We start from the raw sequence: 21986 nt of genomic DNA, 5'->3' as shown, positions 1-21986 counted from the left end.
TTCCAAATACAAAATATTCAGCCTCAAAATTAAACCCCATAGACACCTATGAAGATATTTAATAATTAAAGAGTTAGAAACTTAGCCTAAGAGCAGAAAAGTATAAGGGAAAAAAGAATCACGTAGGATGTAGCTTCTATAAGATTATTTATAGACTTTTCAACAGAAGCCATACAGAATAACATGGGAGAGCACAAGACACTCAGTTATGAAAGAAATTAGATAGACTGAGAAGACACTGTCAGGTTTTGATCTAGAATAATAAAAAATTAATTTTTGCATGCAGGTTTGCTCTTCAAGTCTGTGTCTCTCCTGAGCACATAACTCACTTGTGTGTCTCTATGTCTCTTTACTTGCTTTTCCACTTTGGAAAAGCTCATGTTCTCTTTTGAATAGCCACTTCCTCTATTCCTCTCCCCTTACATCTTTCTAAGTAAGTTTCATGCAATAAAAACTACCATGCTTCACCAAAAAAACAAATGCATATTAATAAAATTTAAAGCAATCATCACTTTTAAACCAGCCTGGCAAGAAACATGAAAGGGATCCTGTTTAGAAAGAGAGAAAAATGTCAACATCAATTTCACCTAGAATTAGTAAAACAACAAAATTAAACAATGAGGTGGGAATGTGGAGAAGGAGAAAGAAGAGTAGAAATATTTCCTACTCAAGTGAATGCAAGTTTACTCTATCTACTAGGCCATAGACATTAAATTTTATATATGAACTTCAGAACAATCGTAAAACAAAATCTATGTAAGAAAAACATAAAAAACAGAAGGTACTCACACCTAATACATGGATGATGTTCAAGTTTAAATGAAAGGGATTGAGTCTGTGACTCGAATTGCTGTATAACATTCTTTGTATGCGGGAGACCTACTTCAAGCCCTAGCACCACATGTTCCCTCAAGCACTCTGCCAAGACAAGCCTCTGAATTACTAATGGGTGGATGTAAGCTCAAAATTAAAACAAGGGGCTGGAGCGATAGCACAGCGGGTAGGGCATTTGCCTTGCATGCGGCCGACCCGGGTTTGATTTCCAGCATCGCATATGATCCCTTGAGCACCGCCAGGAGTAATTCCTGAGTGTAGAGCCAGGAGTAACCCCTGTGCATTGCCGGGTGTGATCCAAAAAGCAAAAAATAAAATAAAATAAAATAAATAAAAACAAAGAACAAAGAGATAGCACAGTGGTTAAGGTAATTGCCTTACACGTGGCCAACTAAATTCAATCCCTCGAACTGCATATGGTCCCTCAAGCACTACCTGAAATGATCCCTGGGCATAAAATCAGGGGTAACCCCTGAACATAGCTGGGTATAGACCTCCCTAAATAACAATGGATAATAAAATGCCAATTAGTACCTATATTCCAAAGATTGACTTAAATGTCAGTTATCTGAATTCAACAATAAAAAGACATGAGGTGATTGAGTAGATCAAAAGACAAAAAATTGGATTTTTTTCTTGCAACAGAAAATAGATCAGAGTTTCCAAGACAAATACAGATTGGAAAACAAATCCTCTAGCAAATAGAACTTTTTAAAGACATGTACAGCCACACTCATATGTGTTATTGCAAATTAGAGAATAGTGAGAGATATTATTATTATTATAGTGGTTAATATTATATTAATAGGCTACTATATAGTATGTATATGATATATAATAAGTTATATTAATCAGTTAATACTTGAAAAAGATATAATTTTTAATATCTGTGTACCAAATGAAGGAGAACCAAAATATATTATGTGACAATTAGTAGAATTAAACTGTGTTGTCAATAGTACTATTATAGTAGCGGGGGATTTTAAAATTCCACTGATAACTCTGGGAAGACCAACTAAACAGAGACTAAAGATGAAAACCACAAGCGAAATGACTTATTAGAATAGGTTTAATAGACATCTATAGAACATTTACCAAAAAATAATAGAATTTTCTTTTTTTTAATAGAGTATTAGTAGAATAGAGTATTTTCAAGGATATACCATATTCTGGAACATAAAACAGTAGAATAATTTTATAAAGATTGAAATTAGGGCTGGAGCGATAGCACAGCAGGTAGGGCACATGCCTTGCATGTGGCTGACCCAGGTTCAATTCCCAGCAAGCCATATGGTCCCCCGAGCATCGCTAGGACTAATTCCTGAATGCATGAGCCAGGAGTAGTACCTGTGCATCACCGGGTGTGACCCAAAAAGCAAAAAAAAAAAAAAAAAAAAAGAGGCACCAACTAAAAAAAAAACATTGAAATTATAGCAAATAATTTTATTCATAATGCTACAAAAATCAGAAGTTGATCATATAAAGAAAACTAGAATATGTGAAAACTAAAGAACAAGCTGCTTAACAACAAACAATTAAATTAGTAGAGGCAAGCTTCTCAACAACAATTAAATTAGTAGAGACAAATTAAAACACATTATCAGAACCATTTGGATGCAATATAAGTACGTTAAATTGATGATCAGACAAAAAGAAATTTTAAAAAATAAGCCAGTGTACACTGTCAAAAGAACTAAGTTTACTTGATGGTTGAAAGGTGACGATGAGAAACAAAGGCAGGGGATGTATAAAAGGAAAATTAGTCGGATTTTTTAAAAACAGTTTGTATAAATATAACATGGCATGTATCTGAAATGCATGATAAAACTGCCAAAAGTAGAGACAAAATAAAATAGAAATGGAAAGCTATGCTTACTTCAACATTCTCTTAGTTCTTTGAGAGAAATATAATTCTTTTGACTAAGTCATGAAAGGCTTGTTTCACTTGCTTGTTCCTCAGAGTATAAATAAATGGGTTTAACATGGGGGAAATGGAAGTTGTGAGTATTGATACCCCCTTATTAATAGTCATTTCATCTTTTGCTGAAGGTTTAATGTAGATAAAGATGCAACTGCCGTAAGTGATGGAAACCACAATCATGTGGGAAGAGCAGGTGGAAAAGGCTTTTGTCTGTTGCTGAGCAGAGGGGAACCTAAGAATTGTTTTGATGATATACAAGTAGGACAAAAACACACATATAAGAGTTGCAATGAAAATTAACACAGAACAACCAATAACCATTTGCTCTAAGAGCCATGTATCTGAGCATGAGATTTTCAGAATTGGATTAGCATCACAGACAAAGTGGTCAATGGCATTTGATTCACAAAATTCTAGATCCAGTCCCAAGAAAATTGGTGGCAAAATAATCAACAGCGTGGTCACCCAGCAGGAGAAGATAAGCCTTTTGCACACCCTGTGGTTCATGATGACCATGTAATGCAGGGGTTTGCAGATGGCTACATAGCGATCATAAGACATAGTGGCTAAGAGAAAAAATTCTGTTACTCCAAAAACATCTGTAAAAAATAGTTGGCATGCACATGCATTGTAGCTAATGGTCCTGTCACCCGTCGTTAGACTGTATAAGAATCTAGGGATGCAGGCAGAAGTGAATGAGATTTCTAAAAAGGAAAAATTTTGGAGGAAAAGATACATTGCAGTTTTAAGATGAGAATCCACTATTGTGAGGAGGATGATGGTCAGGTTTCCAATAGCACTCAGCATGTAGGTGATGAGTAAAAATACAAAAATCAAAATCCGCAGCTGAGGGTCATCTGTCAATCCCAGGAGGACAAAGCTGGTAACTGATGTATAGTTTCTCATTCCTGGTCCTTATCTTATTCCAGTTTGCCTATAAAATTAAATGAAATAAAGTCTGAGAAGTTGATAAAATGTTTACAATTATTTACATATAGGAAAGGCTAGACTATCAAGAGTATTGTCTTGCTTGTAATGTATATCTATTCTATATGATAATGAATGTTTAAATCTTCATGCTCTTAAGTCTGTTTAAATATTATTTGGTAGATAAAAATATGTCTTTCAAATAACTGGACCAAAATATGTCAATATATCCACTTAAGATGGTGGTACAGTAGGCATGCTCAGTCACATATAAATATACACTCATATATATCATTTGCATATATACTACCTGGTGACCTGGGGCCTGGTGCAGGTGTTCAACCTGGCACAGACCTTCGAGATACGGTCCTACTCTGACAGCTGTTCAACAACCTCTGGGCGAACTCTGTCAACCTCAAAGAGATCAGCCTGTGGTCGAAGATGTCCCAGGTGCTACCCAGAGACACAGTGTGCAGATAGTTACAACATGCCAGTTGACCGAAAGCTTACATTCAGTAGACTGGGAACACCTGTAAAAGCTATGAGGCCACCCTAAAAGCCTCCATCCCTCCCAGAGAGCCTGGCAAGCTATGGAGGGTATCCCGCCTGCACAGCAGAGCCTGGCAAGCAACTCGTGGCGTACTCGATATGCCAAAAACAGTAACAACGACTGTTCCCATTCCCCTGACCCTGAAATAGGCCCCAATACACCATCGGGCTACAGGGATGCGACAGGGATGAATTGGAGACGTTACTGGTGCCCACTGAGCAAATCGATGAACAACGGAATGACAGTGATACAGTGAAACATAAAAAATTAAACATAAAACATGCTTAGATTCGGGCTCACCAATATTTTCTTTTCCTCATTTAAATAAATACAAGAGTCTGGAGGAAAAGCACAGTGGGTAAATTGCTTGCTTTGCCTGCGGCCAATTCTGGTCGATTCCTAACAACAATAGTCCCCTGAATCTCAGCAGGAGTGATTCCTGAGTGCAGAGCTAGGAATAAATCCTGAGCACTGCCAGGTATACCCCCTCAAAAAAACAAAAAGACATAGGATCACCAAACTGATTTTACATTATATCAAATGGCTTCAACCTGCAATTTTGAAGTAATTTTAAGGATTATCTAGTTTCCCCAAATATTTATAAATTTAATTTAATTTATACTTTGTGAAAATTTATTCATGTCATGTCATTCTATTCCTAAGAGAGTAAGTAATCCAAACTTTAGAGTATCCATTCCAACAACTTCCCTATGCTCACCAATTTAAATTTCACTGTTTTGTTGTTAGAATTTTTTATTCATGGAAAATTTGAAAACACAAAAAAGGTGATGATGACACAAATGCTTTGGCACCTATCAAAGCACTTGAGGGATGTATTCATGTCACAACTAATACCGTAATTAATTTACAAAGATTACTTTTTATCAGGTAATTTTATAAGGCTATATACTTGAATTCTATATTATGTTACAAATCAATATTCCTGCAAAAGAAAATTTTATAAGTTAAAATATAAGAACAAATCTGATGATTTTCTCGTTATCTATACCTAGATCTGATCTTCACTTTTCACTTTGTAGCAAAACAGAGCATTTTGACACAAGCCTAATTCACTAATAAAAACATTCGATACAGCTGAAGAAAATTACCCTTCATATCTTATATTGTTTGTAGCACTGTAGCACTACAGTCCCGTTGTTCATCAATGTGCTCAAGCAGGCACCAGTAACGTCTCTATTGTGAGACTCGTTGTTACTGTTTTTGGCATATCAAATATGCCACGGGTAGCTTGCCAGGCTCTGCCATGTGGGTGGGATACTCTCGGTAGCACAGTGGGTAGGGTGTTTGACTTGCACTCGGCCGTTCCAGATTTGATTCCTCCATCCCTCTCAGAGAGCCCAGCAAGCTACCAAGAGTATATTGTTTGTAATCTGAAATAAACTATCAATTTGCTGATGATATGATTTAAATTCAAAGCATTAAATTTATTCTCCAAATTGATTTTTACTCTAAACTTCTACAATAATTTTCTCTCATGATTTACAGCATCTCACCTGCATGTGATAAGAATTATAAAAACATTCCAGGGCCTAGAGCAATAGTACAGGAACCCTAACAGGAAGGCTGTGTGCTGTTTATCCTCAGCACCCCATATGGTCTCCTAAGCCTGCCAGGAGTTATCCCTGAGCACAGACCCAGGAGCAAACCCTGAACACTGCCAGACATGTCCCAAAAGCCAAACAACAAAACAAAACATCACTCCAATAAGATTGCTCTTCACAACTTTAACTGTGATTTCATTACATTTAAATAAAGTCATTTGCTTTGCACATTTTTTTGCTGCTTGCATAATAGTCAAAACCCACTCCTGGGTTTTCTTGCTGTTGTTTGTCCTTCAGATTTCTCCTTTGTAGGTATATTTCTCTTTCCCTGGGCTAGTTAATCATTATTATTTTTCAGATTCAATCCCTAACTCTTCCTCTTTGCTCTTTCTGTACTTTTCTTGGGCATTGTATCAAATCCCATGACCTAAATATGGCAGTTATAATTTGATCATGTGTATAAAATGACCATTTAGTATAATCTCTTCAGATTATAGATTCCCTTATATGGCAATATCATATTCCCTCTAAGTCAAGATGTTTAAATAGATATCTTCATCTTTTGTACATCTATAACTCCTTCCTGTTCCATATACTAACACCAAAGTGACCCTATATTGAAAACAAGCTATACTGTGTCTTGGGTTAGCCAACAATGAAACTCTATTGATATTTCAGGTATTCTGACTTCATTTTGTTGTTTCTTGATTCTGACAGGGGAAGGCTGGTTGATAGATTGGTTGGTCTAATTGCAGTAGTTATGAGTTTGGTTCTAAAAATATGCAAAAGTGAGAGACAGAATTTGGGACAGCCCTCTTACATGGACTACTTGTCTAGAAAACATTTTTATGTAATCATGTGTGGCTTTCCCTTTTCTCTTAACCTACATGCTTTTTCTAACATATGCACTGTCTTTATGATTTGTTTTCCTATTTTCAGTTTAGATTCTTGAATGGTATCATACTGAACCTCCTGAACCTCATAACTTTTTTCTACATTTTTGTCATAGCCCATATTTTATGTAGAATACTAAAAATTAATTAGACGCAGAATTTTTCTTGGTTAATATAACTACCAAAAACTGAATCTCAGATTTCAAGTTGATTTTATATAATATGTAGTCTCAGACCTAGATCAAAGTATATTGTTTTTTTTAGAGACCCAATTTTAAAACTACTCTGACCCCTCTTTGTTTCGCTATACCTCTGACTCTAATTTAGGGATTTAAAAAAAAATATTTAGTGGAGGAAATATTTTGAGTGGCTCTTAAATCAGCACTATAGCACTGTCGTCCCATTGTTCATCAATTTGCTCGAGTGGGCACCAGTAACGTCTCCATTGTGAGACTTGCTGTTACTGTTTTTTGTCATATCAAATATGCCATGGGGAGCTTTCCAGGCTCTGCTGGGCGGGCAGGATACTCTCAGTAGTTTGCCGGGTTCTTCAAGAGGGACAGAGGAATTTGAACCCGGGTCAGCCACATGCAAAGCAAATGCCCTACCCGCTGTGCTATCGATCCAGTCCAGGCCTACTACATTGAGGCAAAATTAAAGATGATCCAACTTACTGTGTTTGGCAGAAAAATCACTTTCCTTTATGGTCTTCATTCATTTTTTTAACTTAACTTAAAAATTAGAAATATTTGGTTCTGGAGACCAAATATATGCAGACCAAAACTGCTCTATGACTATTTCTCAATTGAACCAAAAACTATACTAAGATATCTTGAAACAACTTCATTTTTTCATGTTTGCTCAAGGTCACTAAGAGTGTTTTGTTTTGTTTTTTGCTTAAAATTTTCACTGAATGGGCCTAAAGATAATACAGTAGTTAATTCATTTAATGACGTGAGACTTCCCTGTGATTTCCTGAAAGTGCTGCTTTTATTGGGAGTATTGGATTTATGCCAGGGGTCAAATATGCCACATGCAAAGCAAGCATTTAACTCCTGTATATCTGTCCAGCTTAACACAGTGCTCTTTTGACAGAAGTGGGTGGTCTCTACCAATGATGTGCTCGTTTCTCATAATGAATAGCCCAGAGTTTGCAGGATTCATTAAAGATATAGAAGATTGGCTTGTACACTCCCAAGAATTTATGCATTATACAGACAATAGTAAATATAAACAATAGATTATATAGCATCATAAACTGAGTAAAAGGTGATAAAAGGATCGCATATCCTATTTTTTTAATTTTAAGATAGTTGGCTCCCACCTACTTCTTGCCTCCAATTTTGGTACATCTAATTGGTGACAAAACTCAGAAACTTGAGGCGCGTCTTTCCTCCTAAATATCTTTAAAATTAAGTTGACATCATCATTTGTTTTCTACTTATTTTTTAGAGAGAGAGCTGAACATATTCAGGAATTTGTAGGACCTTAATCACATTAACTGATTCAGGACTGTTTCTAGAAGCACTTTGTTCAACCTACTTTTAGATTTCCTGAAAGTCAGTAATGCATAAGCCCTCTCATGTCAAAGACATTGACTAATTAAAATTATAACTCATCTCTTTTTTACCACAAATCTATTAACTATTTACACTTGTGCAGTTTGGGTAAAGCAAACCAAACTATTTCTAAAATGGTTTTTAACTTATAACTTGAGTATCTTGAGGATTAAATGGCTAAGTAAAAATGTTACCCCATAGGATTTTTGTGAATTATCAGCCCCTCTTACCTATAGGTCTATCCACACTCACCTCAAAGGCAGCTCTGAGATGGACTGACTTATTAGTTCATTTAATTTCTAATTCATGGTCAAGACTTCTATGAAAGCATCGCATGATTTTGAAAGTTAATTGCTACTCCAAGGTCTAGAAGAATATCGGAAGTTCTCTCTGGTTTGGAGACAGATGACATCAGAGCCTTCCTAGGTTAATATCACTTTTACCGATAACAAGACTAATGACATTTTATTTGCCAATCTTCAAAACATGTGTTTAAACACAAATCCTAAGTGAATTATTTTCCAGTTATTAATGACTTTTTTTGTAATCTTTAGCGAAGATCCTAAAACATGCTGCTTTGGGGAGAGTATCCCTGAGGACTAGAGATTTCACTATGCAATTTAACATAAGTCATATATTAAAGTAAGCCCTGAGAGAGCAGGTGTGGCTCCAAAACAAATAAATAAATAACATTGAACAAGAACAATTATATCTACTCTTTCTTTTGTTTAGTAACATTTATAGCAGCAAGAACTGCTAATAGAGTTCATGAATCCTTTTCTTTTCCTGTAACATATTTTTACCTTAAACATTGTTGCTAATTATAAATAAAAATTAAACTATAATCACAAAATTAAAATGTTAGCCTTTAAGAAGCTTATATTGACTTATCATACCCTTTATTATTTCTTTTCTCCAAAATATGTTAAAGGGTATCATATTATACCCTTTAAGAAGCTTCATATAGAAATAAATAATGAATAATATATTCATAATTATGAAGACATATTTTGGAGAAAAGAAACTTCTTTCTATTTTTAATAAATTTTTACCTTTGCATTAGAGCATAATATTTCAGTGTGCAACTTTGGAAAATCAACATATGTATATGCTGTATACACATTGCAATTAAGATGAATCCCAGGAATGTTTTACTAAGTGATAGAAGACAGAGACTACATATTATATGACTCCATTCATAGAGAAGCCTAGTATAGGGAATCTGTAAAGATATTGAAAACAAATTATTTTTGCTTAAGACTAAGAGGAGAGGGTTGGTTACCACTACTAAAATTCATCAATAAAGCTGCTTTTCAAAAACAAATTATTCGTTACATTGTATCACTTGTCATCCCGTTGCTCATTGATTTGCTGGAGCGGGCGCCAGTAACGTCTCCATTCGTCCCTGTTGCATGCTATTGTAGCCCAATGGTATCTGCTCCCTCCAGGAACATGAAGAGCCTCAAACCGTTCATTCAGGGTCTCTGACAAAGAAGTCTGATCATCTCATAAGTGGGCAGCCAGGCATTCTTTTGACGTCCCGTGGAATCCAGTCAGATTAGTTACATTACAAAAATTAATATTTCAGAATAATCTCATTTGTGATCAAAGTTCAAAGTCCTCTAATTCACTTTTTATGACAAAAGAAAAATTGTATCTTGGTCATTCAGAAAACCAAAATATATTTCTCACTGCTACTGATTCATTTCCTCAAAGACTTAGACTTACTTTAGTATGAGGTGTGATAAAATTGTTTTCTGTATGTGAATTTCTGACTACAGAAAATACCTCAAGATAGTGACTGGATGCTAGAAGATCCAATCATGTGATTAGAGAGTTGTAACATTTAGTCACACCTTTGTTTCCCAGAGAGGGGTGAGGAGTTAGAGTTGAATCAATAACAGCCAACAATTAATCAATCATACCTAGAATATGAAGCATCCATAAAAACAAACAAAAAAAGAGGCTAAAGAGAAACTTCTGATTGGATTCTCTGGGAATTCTGCTGGAAATTGTGCTGGCCTTTAGCTGCAGGAGGACAGAAACTCCTTTAATGAAGACCCCACCTAAGTCCCCTCTTTTTTCACTCCAGACAATTCATTTAGAAGCACGCTAAAATAGTGACACATATGAACACAAATGAAAACTATAAAATATTGAAATAATTTAAAAGCAACTTTTCTACTTATAACTATGTGAATATGATGCCATGTTAATAGACTGAGAGATTCAGCACTGTTAAAAAATGAATGTCCCAAATTGACCTACTAATTTAAAGCAAGCTTCATCAAAATTGTCCAGAATCGCTCTTATATAAATTGACAATCTCATTTTTTTTAATGAATCACTGTGAGATACAGTTACAGACTTAAGAAACTTTCATGATTACATTTCGGTCATACAACGAAGTACCCATCCCTCCACCAGTGTCCACTCTCCAACACCAAGGTTCCCAGTTTGCCTCCCGTCACCCCCACCCACAGCCCCCCTCTCCTCTGTGGCAGGCACATTTCCCCTTTTACTCTCTCTCTCTCCTTTTGGGTGTTATGGTTTTCAATGCAGGTAGTAAGCGGCCATTATGTTTGGTCCATAGTCTAGTTTCAGCATGCATATCCATCCTGAGCGAGCCCTCCAAGCATCCTTTACTTACTGGTCCCTTCTCTATCCCAGCTGCCTTTTCCCCCAGCATGTGGAGCCCACTTCCAAGCCGTGGAGCGATCCTCCTGGCACTTATCTCTACTACCCTTGGCTGCTAGTCTCCATTATATTCTTTACTTTATATTCTTTTTTTTTACTTTATATTCTTAACTATATATATATATATTTTTTTGACTGCACAAATGAGTGCAGTCATTCTATGTCTGCCCCTGTCTCTCTGACTTAGCATGATACTCTCCATGTCAATCCACTTATATGCAAATTTCACGATTTCAACTTTTCTAACAGCTGCATAGTATTCCTTTGCGTAGATGTACATGAAGATTTTTTTAAAAGTTTCTTTAACTAGTCATCTGTGCTCAGGGACTCAGGCACTCAAATTCTGGCTATTGTAAAGAGTGCTATAATAAGCATACCAGTAGAGATGTTATTTGTACTGTATTTTTTCCCCATCTCCAGGATATATTCCCAGAAGTGGTATTACTGGGTCACGTGGGAGCTCAATTTTATTTTTTGAAAAACATTCATATTGTTTTTCAAAAAGGCTGGACCAGTCGGTATTCCCATCAGCAACTGAGAAGAAGAGTCCCCTTCTCCCCACATCCACACCAACACAGGTTGCTTTTGTTCTTTTGGATGTGTACCAGTCTCTGTGGTTTGAGATGATATCTCATTGTCGTTTAGATCTGCATCTCCCTGATGATTAGTGATGAAGACATTTTTTCATGTACCTTTTGGCCATTCAGATTTCTTCCTTGAGAAAATTTCTGTTCATTTCATCACCCCATTTCCTGATGGGATTGGATGTTTTCTATTAACCCCTTATCAGAAGGATATTTGTTGAATATTCTTTCCCATTCTGTAGACTGTCTTTGTATTCTGGTCACTGTTTCCTTTGAGATTCAGAAGCTTCTTAGTTTAAGATAGTCCCACTTGTTTATCTCTATTTCCACTAGCTTGGTCAATGGCATTTCATCTTTGAAGATACCTTTAGCTTCAATGTCGTGGAGGGTTTTGCCAACCTTTGTACCTTATGGATTCTGGTCTGATGTTGAGGTCTTTAATCCATTTTGACCTGACTTTTGTCCATGGTGTTAGGTAGAAGTCTGAGCCTTGGGGATGGACTGAGCTATCAGGGCAAGCCCACATAGACTGTACTACAAACAGGAACATTTTCCCCCTTCAAGCTGCCTTCAGAAAATAATTTCAGTCTATTGAAAAGAGCAGTTTTCCTTCTCTCACAGAAGCCTGGCTGGTCTTTGACATGCAGATCTCAAAGTTTAGCCAGGGCTGACCTTTGAGATTGTAAATTGCAGGCTCTGGCCCAGCCTAGTCTTTGGGATGTAGATTTCAGGTGCCTGCCTAGTTTTCTTTTCTTTCTTTTTTTTTTTTTTTTTTTTGCTTTTTGGGTCACACCCAGCAATGCTCAGGGGTTACTCCTGGCTTTGCACTCAGGAATTACTCCTGGCGGTGCTTGGGGGACCATATGGGATGCCGGGGATCGAACCTGGGTCGGCCGCTGCATGCAAGGCAAAGGCCCTACCCGCTGTGCTATTGCTCCGACCCCTGCCTGCCTAGTTTTGTAATTGACATGTAGGTTTCAAGTGGCAGTCCATTCTTGTCTTTGGGATGTAAATCCAAGTGCTTTTAGCTCAAGAAAGGTTTAAGTTTTGGTTTTGTATCTTCTTTCCAGAGGCTAAGATTACTGGCCTGTAGATACAAGGAAATAATGTATATTCTACCGCCTCAATGTTCTTCCTGTAACTTCTTTTGATGCCTTTGGTGACTTCACTGTATCGCGCCCTTTAGAGGTACCATGATCAATAAAAGGATCTCATGGGGCTTTCTACCTTTGCCAAGAGCCAGAGAGAGTCTTGGACCTCATGAAACACATTTCTTCCGAGTTCCTTATTTCAGTGCCTCCAACCGCACGAACGTTAATGCAACATGAGCCCATTATTTATTTTTTCATGTAGCTGTCCAGTTATCCAGAACCATTTGTTAAAGAGGCTTTCCATACTTCACCTTATGTTTCTTGCTCCCTTACCAAAGATTAGATGGTCATATATTTGAGGGTGTGTGTAAGAATATTCCACCCTTTTCCATTGGTCCATGGATCTGTCTTTTTTCCAATACTATGCTGTTTTAATTATTACTGTTTTGTAGTACAGACTGAGATTAGGGAAGGTGATGCCTCCCATCTTTTTTTCCCCAAGAATTGCTTTAGATATTTGTGGGGGCTTGCTGTTCCATGTGAATTTCAGGACTGTTTGATCAATTTCTTTGAAGAATGTCATGGGTATCCTTATAAAGATCGCATTAAATCTGTATAATGCTTTGGGGAGTATTGCCATTTTGACAATGTTAATTCTCCCAATCCATGAGCAGGGGATGTGTTCCCATTTCCTCGTGTCCTCTTTTTATTTCTTGAAGCACCATTTTGAAGTTTTCTTTGTACAGGTCCGTTCCCTCCTTATTTATTCGGAGGTACTTGATTTTCTGAGGCATGATTGTGGGTGGGATTGCTTTTTTAATATCACTTTCTTCTCTCTCAGTATTTGCGTATATGAAAGCCATGAACTTTTGGGTATTGATTTTATAGCCTGCGACTTTACTATACAAGTCTATTGTTTCTAGGAGTTTCTTGGTAGAGGCTTTAGGGTTCTCTAAATATAGTATCATGTACTATGAATATAGTATCAGTACTAATGACAATATTTCCATATTTCTTCCACATCTTGTGATATGCAGAATTACTCATACCTTTGGGTTTAACAAGGTCCTTATGTGAATTAAATATAAAATCAATGTAATATCCTAATGCAAATTAAGACGAGATCAGGAGTGTTCAAGGTAGTATGGCTGTGGACTGGAGCGATAGCACAGCAGGTAGGGCGTTTGCCTTACATGTGGCCGACCCAGGTTTGATTCCTTCTTCCCTCTCGGAGAGCTGGCAAGCTACCGAGAGTATCCCACCTGCACAGCAGAATGTGGCAAGCTACCCATGGAGTATTTGATATGCCAAAAACAGTAAAAACAAGTCTCACTCTGGAGACGTTACTGGTGCCCACTTGAGCAAATCGATGAACAATAGGACGACAGTGTTACAGTGTTACTGCATTCCTACAATCATGAGAACAGCACTTAGGAATCAATACAAAATAGTTCTTCCTTAAGATTAATGGATGAACAAAAATAAACATTAATTTTAATAATTAAAATTAGCATTTTAACAAGTAATAATCAGATATCTGAGAATTGACTTGAGTGGTTCACATAGTGTCCTGTAATAGAAATCATCAGATGATCACCGTTGCATTTCATTTCATATCTCTGCAGACATTGTCCCATAGGTGCTTGTTAACTTTATCCTCCTGCAAAATTATCTTCCCTGCAGACTCATAATCGGTTTGAACAGGCTCACTGAGGACATTTTTGTTTGTTCATTTTTTCCCTGTGCACTTAAACCATTAAAACCAGTAAAAACTCATGCCATTTCTATTAGTGAAAATGTATATAACAATCCATTTCTTGGCATCAGAAGATCAGATCACTCTCACTTCTACAGTCAGGGAAAGTTGTCAGCATTTATTTGACACTATATCTCTGTTATTTTGGTCACTAAAACCAAGTAGGCATTGTTCTGTGCTTTAATGAGAGATAAAAACTCATTAGATTTCATTTCTGACTTAGGGAGAAAAAAGAGCAAAAGGTACTATTCTTGATGCCCTGATATAACACCTTACATTTGAAAGCACCCTTAATTGGAGATGCGTGTAGGTATTGAAAAGATATCAAAAAGTTAACTCAAAACTATAGCCACTAACACATTGAACTCTCAGGCCCAAGAATGAACTTTAGGTAAGATTTCCCAGAAAGTGATGGGAAACCACAAGAAAGTAAGTATGATGTTTTTCATTTATACATTTAAGGGTTTAGAAACAGAAACCATGGAAGCTGTGTAAAAACAGACCCCAGATAAGACAGTGAGTATTTTTAATCTTTCTGCTTAAAATAATGTGTCTAAGAAACATCTTTATATTCAGAAAACATTTGTACTATTCAACTGTATTTTGTTCATTATTACATATTATTGTATATGTTTTATTATTATATGTTATAATAATAAGGTTTAATATGACTTTTAAATACGATCTTATAAGAAATTAAAATTAAGGATAAAAACAGTCCATACTTGAATATTCTGACTACCATAAAAAGTGAGGTCAAAATAATTTATAAATATACCTTCCTTTTTCATAGACTCTCAGAGAATGAGAATTAAAAATAACTTGAAGGGTAAAACTATCCATTTAAAACAACCTTCAAATTCTCAAAATTTTTTAATTCTCAAAAATTATATGTTTTTGTAAACTATTACATGTCTAAGGAAAAAAATTGTGCTAAACATTACTTCAACCCTTACAGATTTCTAGTCCATCATAGTGTGAGGATCGGGCCCAGGACAGAACACAAGAATCTATTTAGCTTTCTTAAGACTCTTTTTACAGGAGCCCGCATTCTAGAATAACTTGATTTTCTGCCCCTGAGCAAGGAATTCAGATACAGGCACCCCGGTTTGCAAGAACGGTGGTGGTCAGACCAGATAATCAGACCCATATCACATGACCCGTATCACAAGACCCAGGACTGCCCCCAGAACCGGGACATTCCTGAATATTGGCGCAAATACTGATCTCTAAAACCATAGGCTAAGGAGTGATGTCCTTTTAAATGGATTGGTTAAGAAAGTTTGCAATATTACAAATCTATTGGCTATGAAATGCGCGGGCTCTGCTGTAATGGCCGGGGAAGGCCTATATAAGATCTCCTTTGGAGAAGCTCGGGGTCTTTTGCCCAACCTGCTGGACCTGCGTGTCCGTGTAGGCGGCTGGACCCTGGCTAGCCAGTCTTAAAATAAACCCTGCTTGCTGTTTGCAGTCTCTGGAGTATCTTTGTCGTTATAGGGAGATCTCGATCCGCGCCCTAACAATAGCTACCTCAGTTCTGAAAGAATCCATAATAATCAAAATTCACAATTTAGAGCCACTAATGTAAATTGTTCTTTTACTGGGAGAGATAAGAACTCTCATGAAATTTCATTTCTATCTTAGTGATATAATAGCCAAAGGTATTAAGCGGCCAAATAACCCATATAAAATTTAAAATAAGCATGTGCTTATTGACAACTTAAACATTATTTGGTTGGGGAAAGATTTTTTTAGTGAAAAGTATAAACTGGAATGAAATGATCACATAGAGTAAAGTGGTATGTCTCAATACAACGAGTGAGAGCCAAAGATATGAAGCCAAATATAACATGTTTGCATACAAGAGGCCCAAGTTTGGGGCTAGAGCAATAGCACAACGGGTAGGGTGTTTGCCTTGCACGTGGCCGACCGGGGTTCAATTCCCAGCTTCCCATAGGGTACCCTGAGCACCGCGAGGAATAACTCCTGAGTGCAGAGCCCGGAGTAATCCCTGAGCATCATTGGGTGTGACCCAAAGAGCACAAAAAAAAAAAAAAAAAAAAGAGGCCCAAGTTTGATGCCAGCACTACACGAATCCCATAGTAAACCCTAAGAACAACCCTTGAGCATTGCCAGATGTGAACCCAAAAACAAAACAAAATTAAAAAAGAAAAATATCCTTCTTAGCAGAAGAATAGTGTAAATAATAGTCAAAAAGCACAGGGCCCAATATCTAAGACTTTGGGAAATAGATTTTCACTTATTTCTAGGGGATTAGGCACTGTGGCAGATTTTCTTTGTAGGGAGTAAAAAGTGTTTTATTTAGAGAAATTTGCTTAGAGAAATATTGAGGAAACAAAGAGAAAGAAATACATGTTCAAGAAGGAGCATAGACTTTTCCAGAAGGGAAAAAACTGTGAGTACACATCTCAGATTAAGATTCTGGTGAATTCCCAGGGATGAGGATGTATGGAATACATTTAAAGAACTAGTTGGGCAATAAATGTGAGGATAAAAATAGGAAGCACCTTACTCAGTACCTCTTTCTTAGCAATTTATGAGGCATAGTTTTTAAATTTTATGCTATATGTGATAGGATATGAGAAAGTAATTGTGTTTTTTCAGGAATATTTAATGGCACAAGGAAAATAAATTATAAATGATTTTAAAGAATTGAATGGAGTTAGGTTAAGTAATAAAAGTATCAAATGCTATTAATATTATTGTTACAAATAATAAAAAATTGCATCGCATAATTATATATGTACAGACAGCAAATAAATATATATTAGTGAATATATATGAATATATATTTAGATGAATATATTCAACAAATACATATTCAATTTATTATGGAAGACTAAGCAATATTATTTTTAAAGACAGATATAGTAAATAGTAACTCTAATTTAAGGTTTTCCTTGGTAGCAGGAAATCCTAATCTAAGTCTCGATGTTAAACATATTACTTGATGTCAACTATTTTTCTCTTGAATTATTCTAATAGTAATGTGAAGTTAGTTTTAAATATAAACTCATTTCCAGAGATTTAGTAACATGAGATTTTTAAAAATTATTTGCATGCTATGTAGCAGGACACCACACAGTGGTATTAATGATATCAGTTTATTTACCTTTATAGGGGGCTGGAGCCATAGTACAGTGGGTAGGGTGTTTGCCTTGCACACGACCAACCTGGTCCGATTGCTCCGCCCCTCTTGGTGAGCCCAGCAAGCTACCGAGAATATCTTGCCCGAACGGCAGAGCTTGGCAAGCTCCCCATGGTGTATTTGATATGCCAAAAACTGTAACAGCAAGTCTCACAATGGAGACAGTACTAGTGCCTGCTCGAGCAAATCAATGTGCAACAGGATGACAGTGATTCCATGATACAGTGAGACCTTTATAGGTTTTGGGTTGCACACGTAGCAGAAAATTTAGAAGAGGAGAGCTGAGAGACTAAGAAGAAAACCTTCATGTCTTAGTGTAGGAGAAACTCTTATGCATTATTGTAAGCAAACAATCTCTGTATGAATACATATGACTTAAAAGTTCCTGACACTCAAGCAAGGCACTTATCTCCTAAACCTCACTCAGCATAATTTTAATATGACAGTTTAACAAACTATATCATACGATGCCAATTCTCCTCAAGAGTAAAGAATTTTCATCCTCCCTAAGTACAGAGGAAAATAGCACTTAGGGTACCATATGGCGAATATCAAAATTCTTTCATACCACAAAATAGTTGGTGTCTCAAGGAGACAGTTCCTATTGGTCATTTATCAAATAAACCTAGATGTTCTCAAGATAAGAAAACATTTGAGGGGCTGGAGCTATAGCACAGCAGGGAGGGCATTTGCCTTGCATGCGGCCAACCCGGGTTCGATTCCCAGCATCCCATATGGCCCCCCAAGCACTGCCAGGAGTAATTCCTGAGTACGTGAGCCAGGGGTAACCCTGAAAATCACTGGATGTGACCCAAAAAAGCAAAAAAAAAAAGAAAACATTTTTAAAATAATATTTTAATTAGCTAATAGTGATTAGAATGACCAAGGAAGAACAATTACCCAGGGCTGGAGTGATAGTACTGCAAGAAGAGAGTTTGCCTTGCACACGGCCGACCCCTGTTCGATTCCCAGCATCCCATATGGTCCCCTGAGCACCACCAGGAGTAATTCCTGAGTGCAAAGCCAGGAGTAACCCCTGTGCATCGCAGGTGTGATCCCCCCCCCAAAAAAAGAACAATTACCCAGAATCTAAAATTATAGTCCTCCTAAAAAATGTTTAAGCCTTGGATCCAGTTTGATCTAAGTTATGTTCTAGCTCTAGTACTTTGTTGTGTTTTGTTTTGGGTCCACACCTCTGGTGATGTTCAGAGTTTACTCCTGGCTGTGCACTCAGGATCATTCACGGAGGATGGGAGAGAGGGAGGAAAGGAGAAACCGCAAGGGATGATGGAGAGCAAACCTGGGTCAGCTGCATGCAAGACAAGCTCCCTACCCACGGTACTTCTGCTCCGCCTTCTAAAACAATATTGCCAACTAACACTGGGACAAGTGAGTGAACAGGTAGATAGTGTAAGGAATGAAAATGTACTCAAGGTCTCTTGGAAAGTAGTGAAACGGTGGCTTTTTGTCATGATCCTCAAAAGAGGCAAGCAACAGGACGAAGTTTTATAGGGAAACTCATAAACAGATTGTCATGTTTCAGCATTTAACAATATCCACACCTAATACGAAAGTTTGTTTTTCATGTCATATTATTAAATATTATGATTGTTTTCTTTCGTTTGGTTGGGTGGAGACGAACAGTCTACACCCATCCTCACAACCAGAGTGCTAAAAAGCAAAGAGGGATCCCGACTTCAGAAAGAGTGACTCGGGTGATTTTCAAGGTGACTCTTCAGAGAAAGAAATCATAACCAAGAAATCAGTCCTTCCCCCAAGTCATTTTCTCTTCACTCTGCCCATCTTAAAAGCCACATGGTTTTGTTTAACCAAATAAGTAGATATAAATGGAATTGGGAGCTAAAATGCTAATGCATTAGTTGCAGACAATAGTTTCAAAATAGTAGATGTAGAGAAAACAGATTCAAATATTTAGCATATTATCATTAAAAGGATCAAAGAAGAAATTCTGGAGAATGGGACACAGGAAATGTCAGTATTTTTGTGATACTACTCCAAAGTTGCCAAAATATTAAGTTTCTATAGAAAATTGTATAGAGTAAGGAAGTATTTGAAAGAAACAGATGCTGAAAAGCATAGAAATAGTAAAATGAAAATATAAGACTGGTGGCATTATACTACCACCAGTTTTATATGAAAGTGATTTGTTTACATGCTGCCCTGATAGATAGGGGAATATGTTTTCTATTAACTAAGATTTATGGTCCCTACATTCATGGTCTTTTTATATTTTTCTAATATAGTAAAAATGATCCTATTACTGCAGTATAAATTAGGGAACATGTGTATATTTTATAAACTATATTGCAAACATCAAGATTAAGCAGAGTTCAGAGAAATTAAGCCTAACACAGTCACTTCCATATTAGATTACTGATGACCAAGTGAAAGGTTAAAAATATGATCCTAGGGGCTGGAGCAATAGCACAGCGGGTAGGGCATCTGCCATGCACGTGGTCGACCGGGTTCGATTCCCAGCATCCCATATGGTCCCCTGGGCCAGGGGTAATTCCTGAGTGCAGAGCCAGGAGTAATCCCTGTGCTTTGCTGGGTGTGATGCAAAAAATAAATAATAAAGTTTAAAATAAAAAAAGGAAAAAAAAGAAAACTGATCTTATAATATTGAAATAAAATTGTGTATTTAAAAAAAATATGATCCTACTTGCTTAGCTACTTTTTTCTATATAATATAGTGAAATATTACTTTAAATATTCTATCCCTCAGATTCGAAGTTTGTGATTTATTAACATGATCAATATATTGCTGAAGAGAGTGATGAAAAATCATTCTTCGATAACAACTTTCATTCTGATAGGATTAACAGATGACCCACTTCTACAGATTTTCCTTTCAATATTGCTGTTTCTCACCTACATTTTCACTCTCGTTGGAAATCTAATAATTATCATTCTCACTCTGGTGGATGCTCACCTTAAAACCCCCATGTACTTTTTTCTTCGAAATTTCTCCATATTAGAAATAATATTTACAACTGTCTGTGTTCCTCGATTCTTATACAGCATGACAACTGGGGACAAAAGTGTTTCCTATAATGCTTGTGCCACCCAATTGTTTTTTGTCATCCTAACTGGGGCAACAGAATTTTTTCTGCTCACTGCCATGTCCTATGACCGCTATGTGGCCATCTGCAAGCCTCTACACTACACTACCATCATGAATGAAAAGGTATGCACCATCTTTGTTGTTTTCTGTTGGCTGATTGGATTAATTGTCATAATCCCTCCACTTAGTCTGGGAATTCAGCTAGATTTCTGTGACTCAAATCTGATTGACCATTTTGGTTGTGATGCGGCTCCTCTTCTGAAGATTGTATGCTCAGACACTCATTTTGTAGAGCAAGTTGTTTTAACCATGGCTGTGCTGACCCTAATAGTCACACTAATCTGTGTAGTTGTGTCTTATACACACATCATTAAGACTATTCTGAAACTTCCTTCCCCTCAGCAAAGGAAGAAAGCTTTCTCCACATGTTCCTCCCACATGATTGTAGTTTCCATTACATATGGAAGTTGTATCTTTATCTATATCAAACCTGCAAAGGACGGAGTTGCCATAAATAAGGTGGTATCATTGCTCAATACTTCGATTATCCCTTTGATGAACCCTTTCATTTATACTTTACGAAATAAGCAAGTCAAACAAGCCTTCAAGGACTCAATTAAAAAGATGGCATTTCTTTCAAAGAATTAGGAAACTTAAAAGACTTTTGAACTTGAAAATATATATCAAGGGAGAGGGGTTTAAGGTAGCAAAATATGAAGATCTTGCGCTCATCTCCTCTGTCCATACAACAAATCTACAACTACATATCAAGACATTCACTTTGAAACATAATTGATAGGTGCTAGAATAGCATCTGTACTGCAAAGATTGAAAGACTGTCAATTTAAAGGATTTGGGAAGATGGAAACGCAGTTTCACCTGGCATAGCATCCCCCCAGTGAGTAACCTAAAAATATACAGATATTATAATCATGAAGATTCTTCATAAAGAGTAAAGGACTTTTGCCCACCAGGAATTCAATATGTACACTGGATTACAAGCACACAAATACATCAAACGAAACTTTCATTTGAAAAAATAATGACTGAAATTGTATATAATGTGGGGAAGAAAACAAATATGCAGATAGAGGAAACTTAAAATATTTTAAAGTTCCGGGAGAGATAATACAGTAGGTGGGGCATTTGCTTTGCTTGTGTCCAACCAAGGTTCCACCACCACATATGGTCCTCCAAGCCCCATCAGGCATGAGACCTGAATGCAGAGATAGGAGTAAGTCCTGAGCACCACTATGGCCTCTCCCCATAAAATAGCATAATCAGTGAATAAATTTTTAAATGGTTAAAAGAATACAAAATATATTATTTCTCAGCCTTTGGGCTAAGATCAATTGTAA

General features: G+C 36.7%; 2 protein-coding genes across 2 annotated transcripts; one reads left to right on the top strand and one right to left on the bottom strand.

Moving 5' to 3' along the window:
- Nucleotides 1-2722: 2722 nt before the first annotated feature.
- LOC101541138 (olfactory receptor 6C2-like) lies at nucleotides 2723-3661 on the bottom strand. The gene has a single exon (XM_004601901.2). It carries the CDS (start codon nucleotides 3659-3661, stop codon nucleotides 2723-2725), a length of 939 nt encoding a protein of 312 aa, XP_004601958.2.
- Nucleotides 3662-20340: 16679 nt separating this feature from the next.
- LOC101541404 (olfactory receptor 6C2-like) lies at nucleotides 20341-21276 on the top strand. The gene has a single exon (XM_004601902.2). The coding sequence runs from the start codon at nucleotides 20341-20343 to the stop codon at nucleotides 21274-21276; it is 936 nt and encodes a 311-aa protein (XP_004601959.1).
- Nucleotides 21277-21986: the final 710 nt, after the last annotated feature.

Source organism: Sorex araneus, chromosome 2 (genome assembly GCF_027595985.1).
Source record: "Sorex araneus isolate mSorAra2 chromosome 2, mSorAra2.pri, whole genome shotgun sequence".
Taxonomy (NCBI): Eukaryota; Metazoa; Chordata; class Mammalia; order Eulipotyphla; family Soricidae; genus Sorex; species Sorex araneus.
The sequence above is the reverse complement of the archived record's forward strand: the minus strand, read 5'-3'. Positions and strand labels throughout refer to the sequence as shown.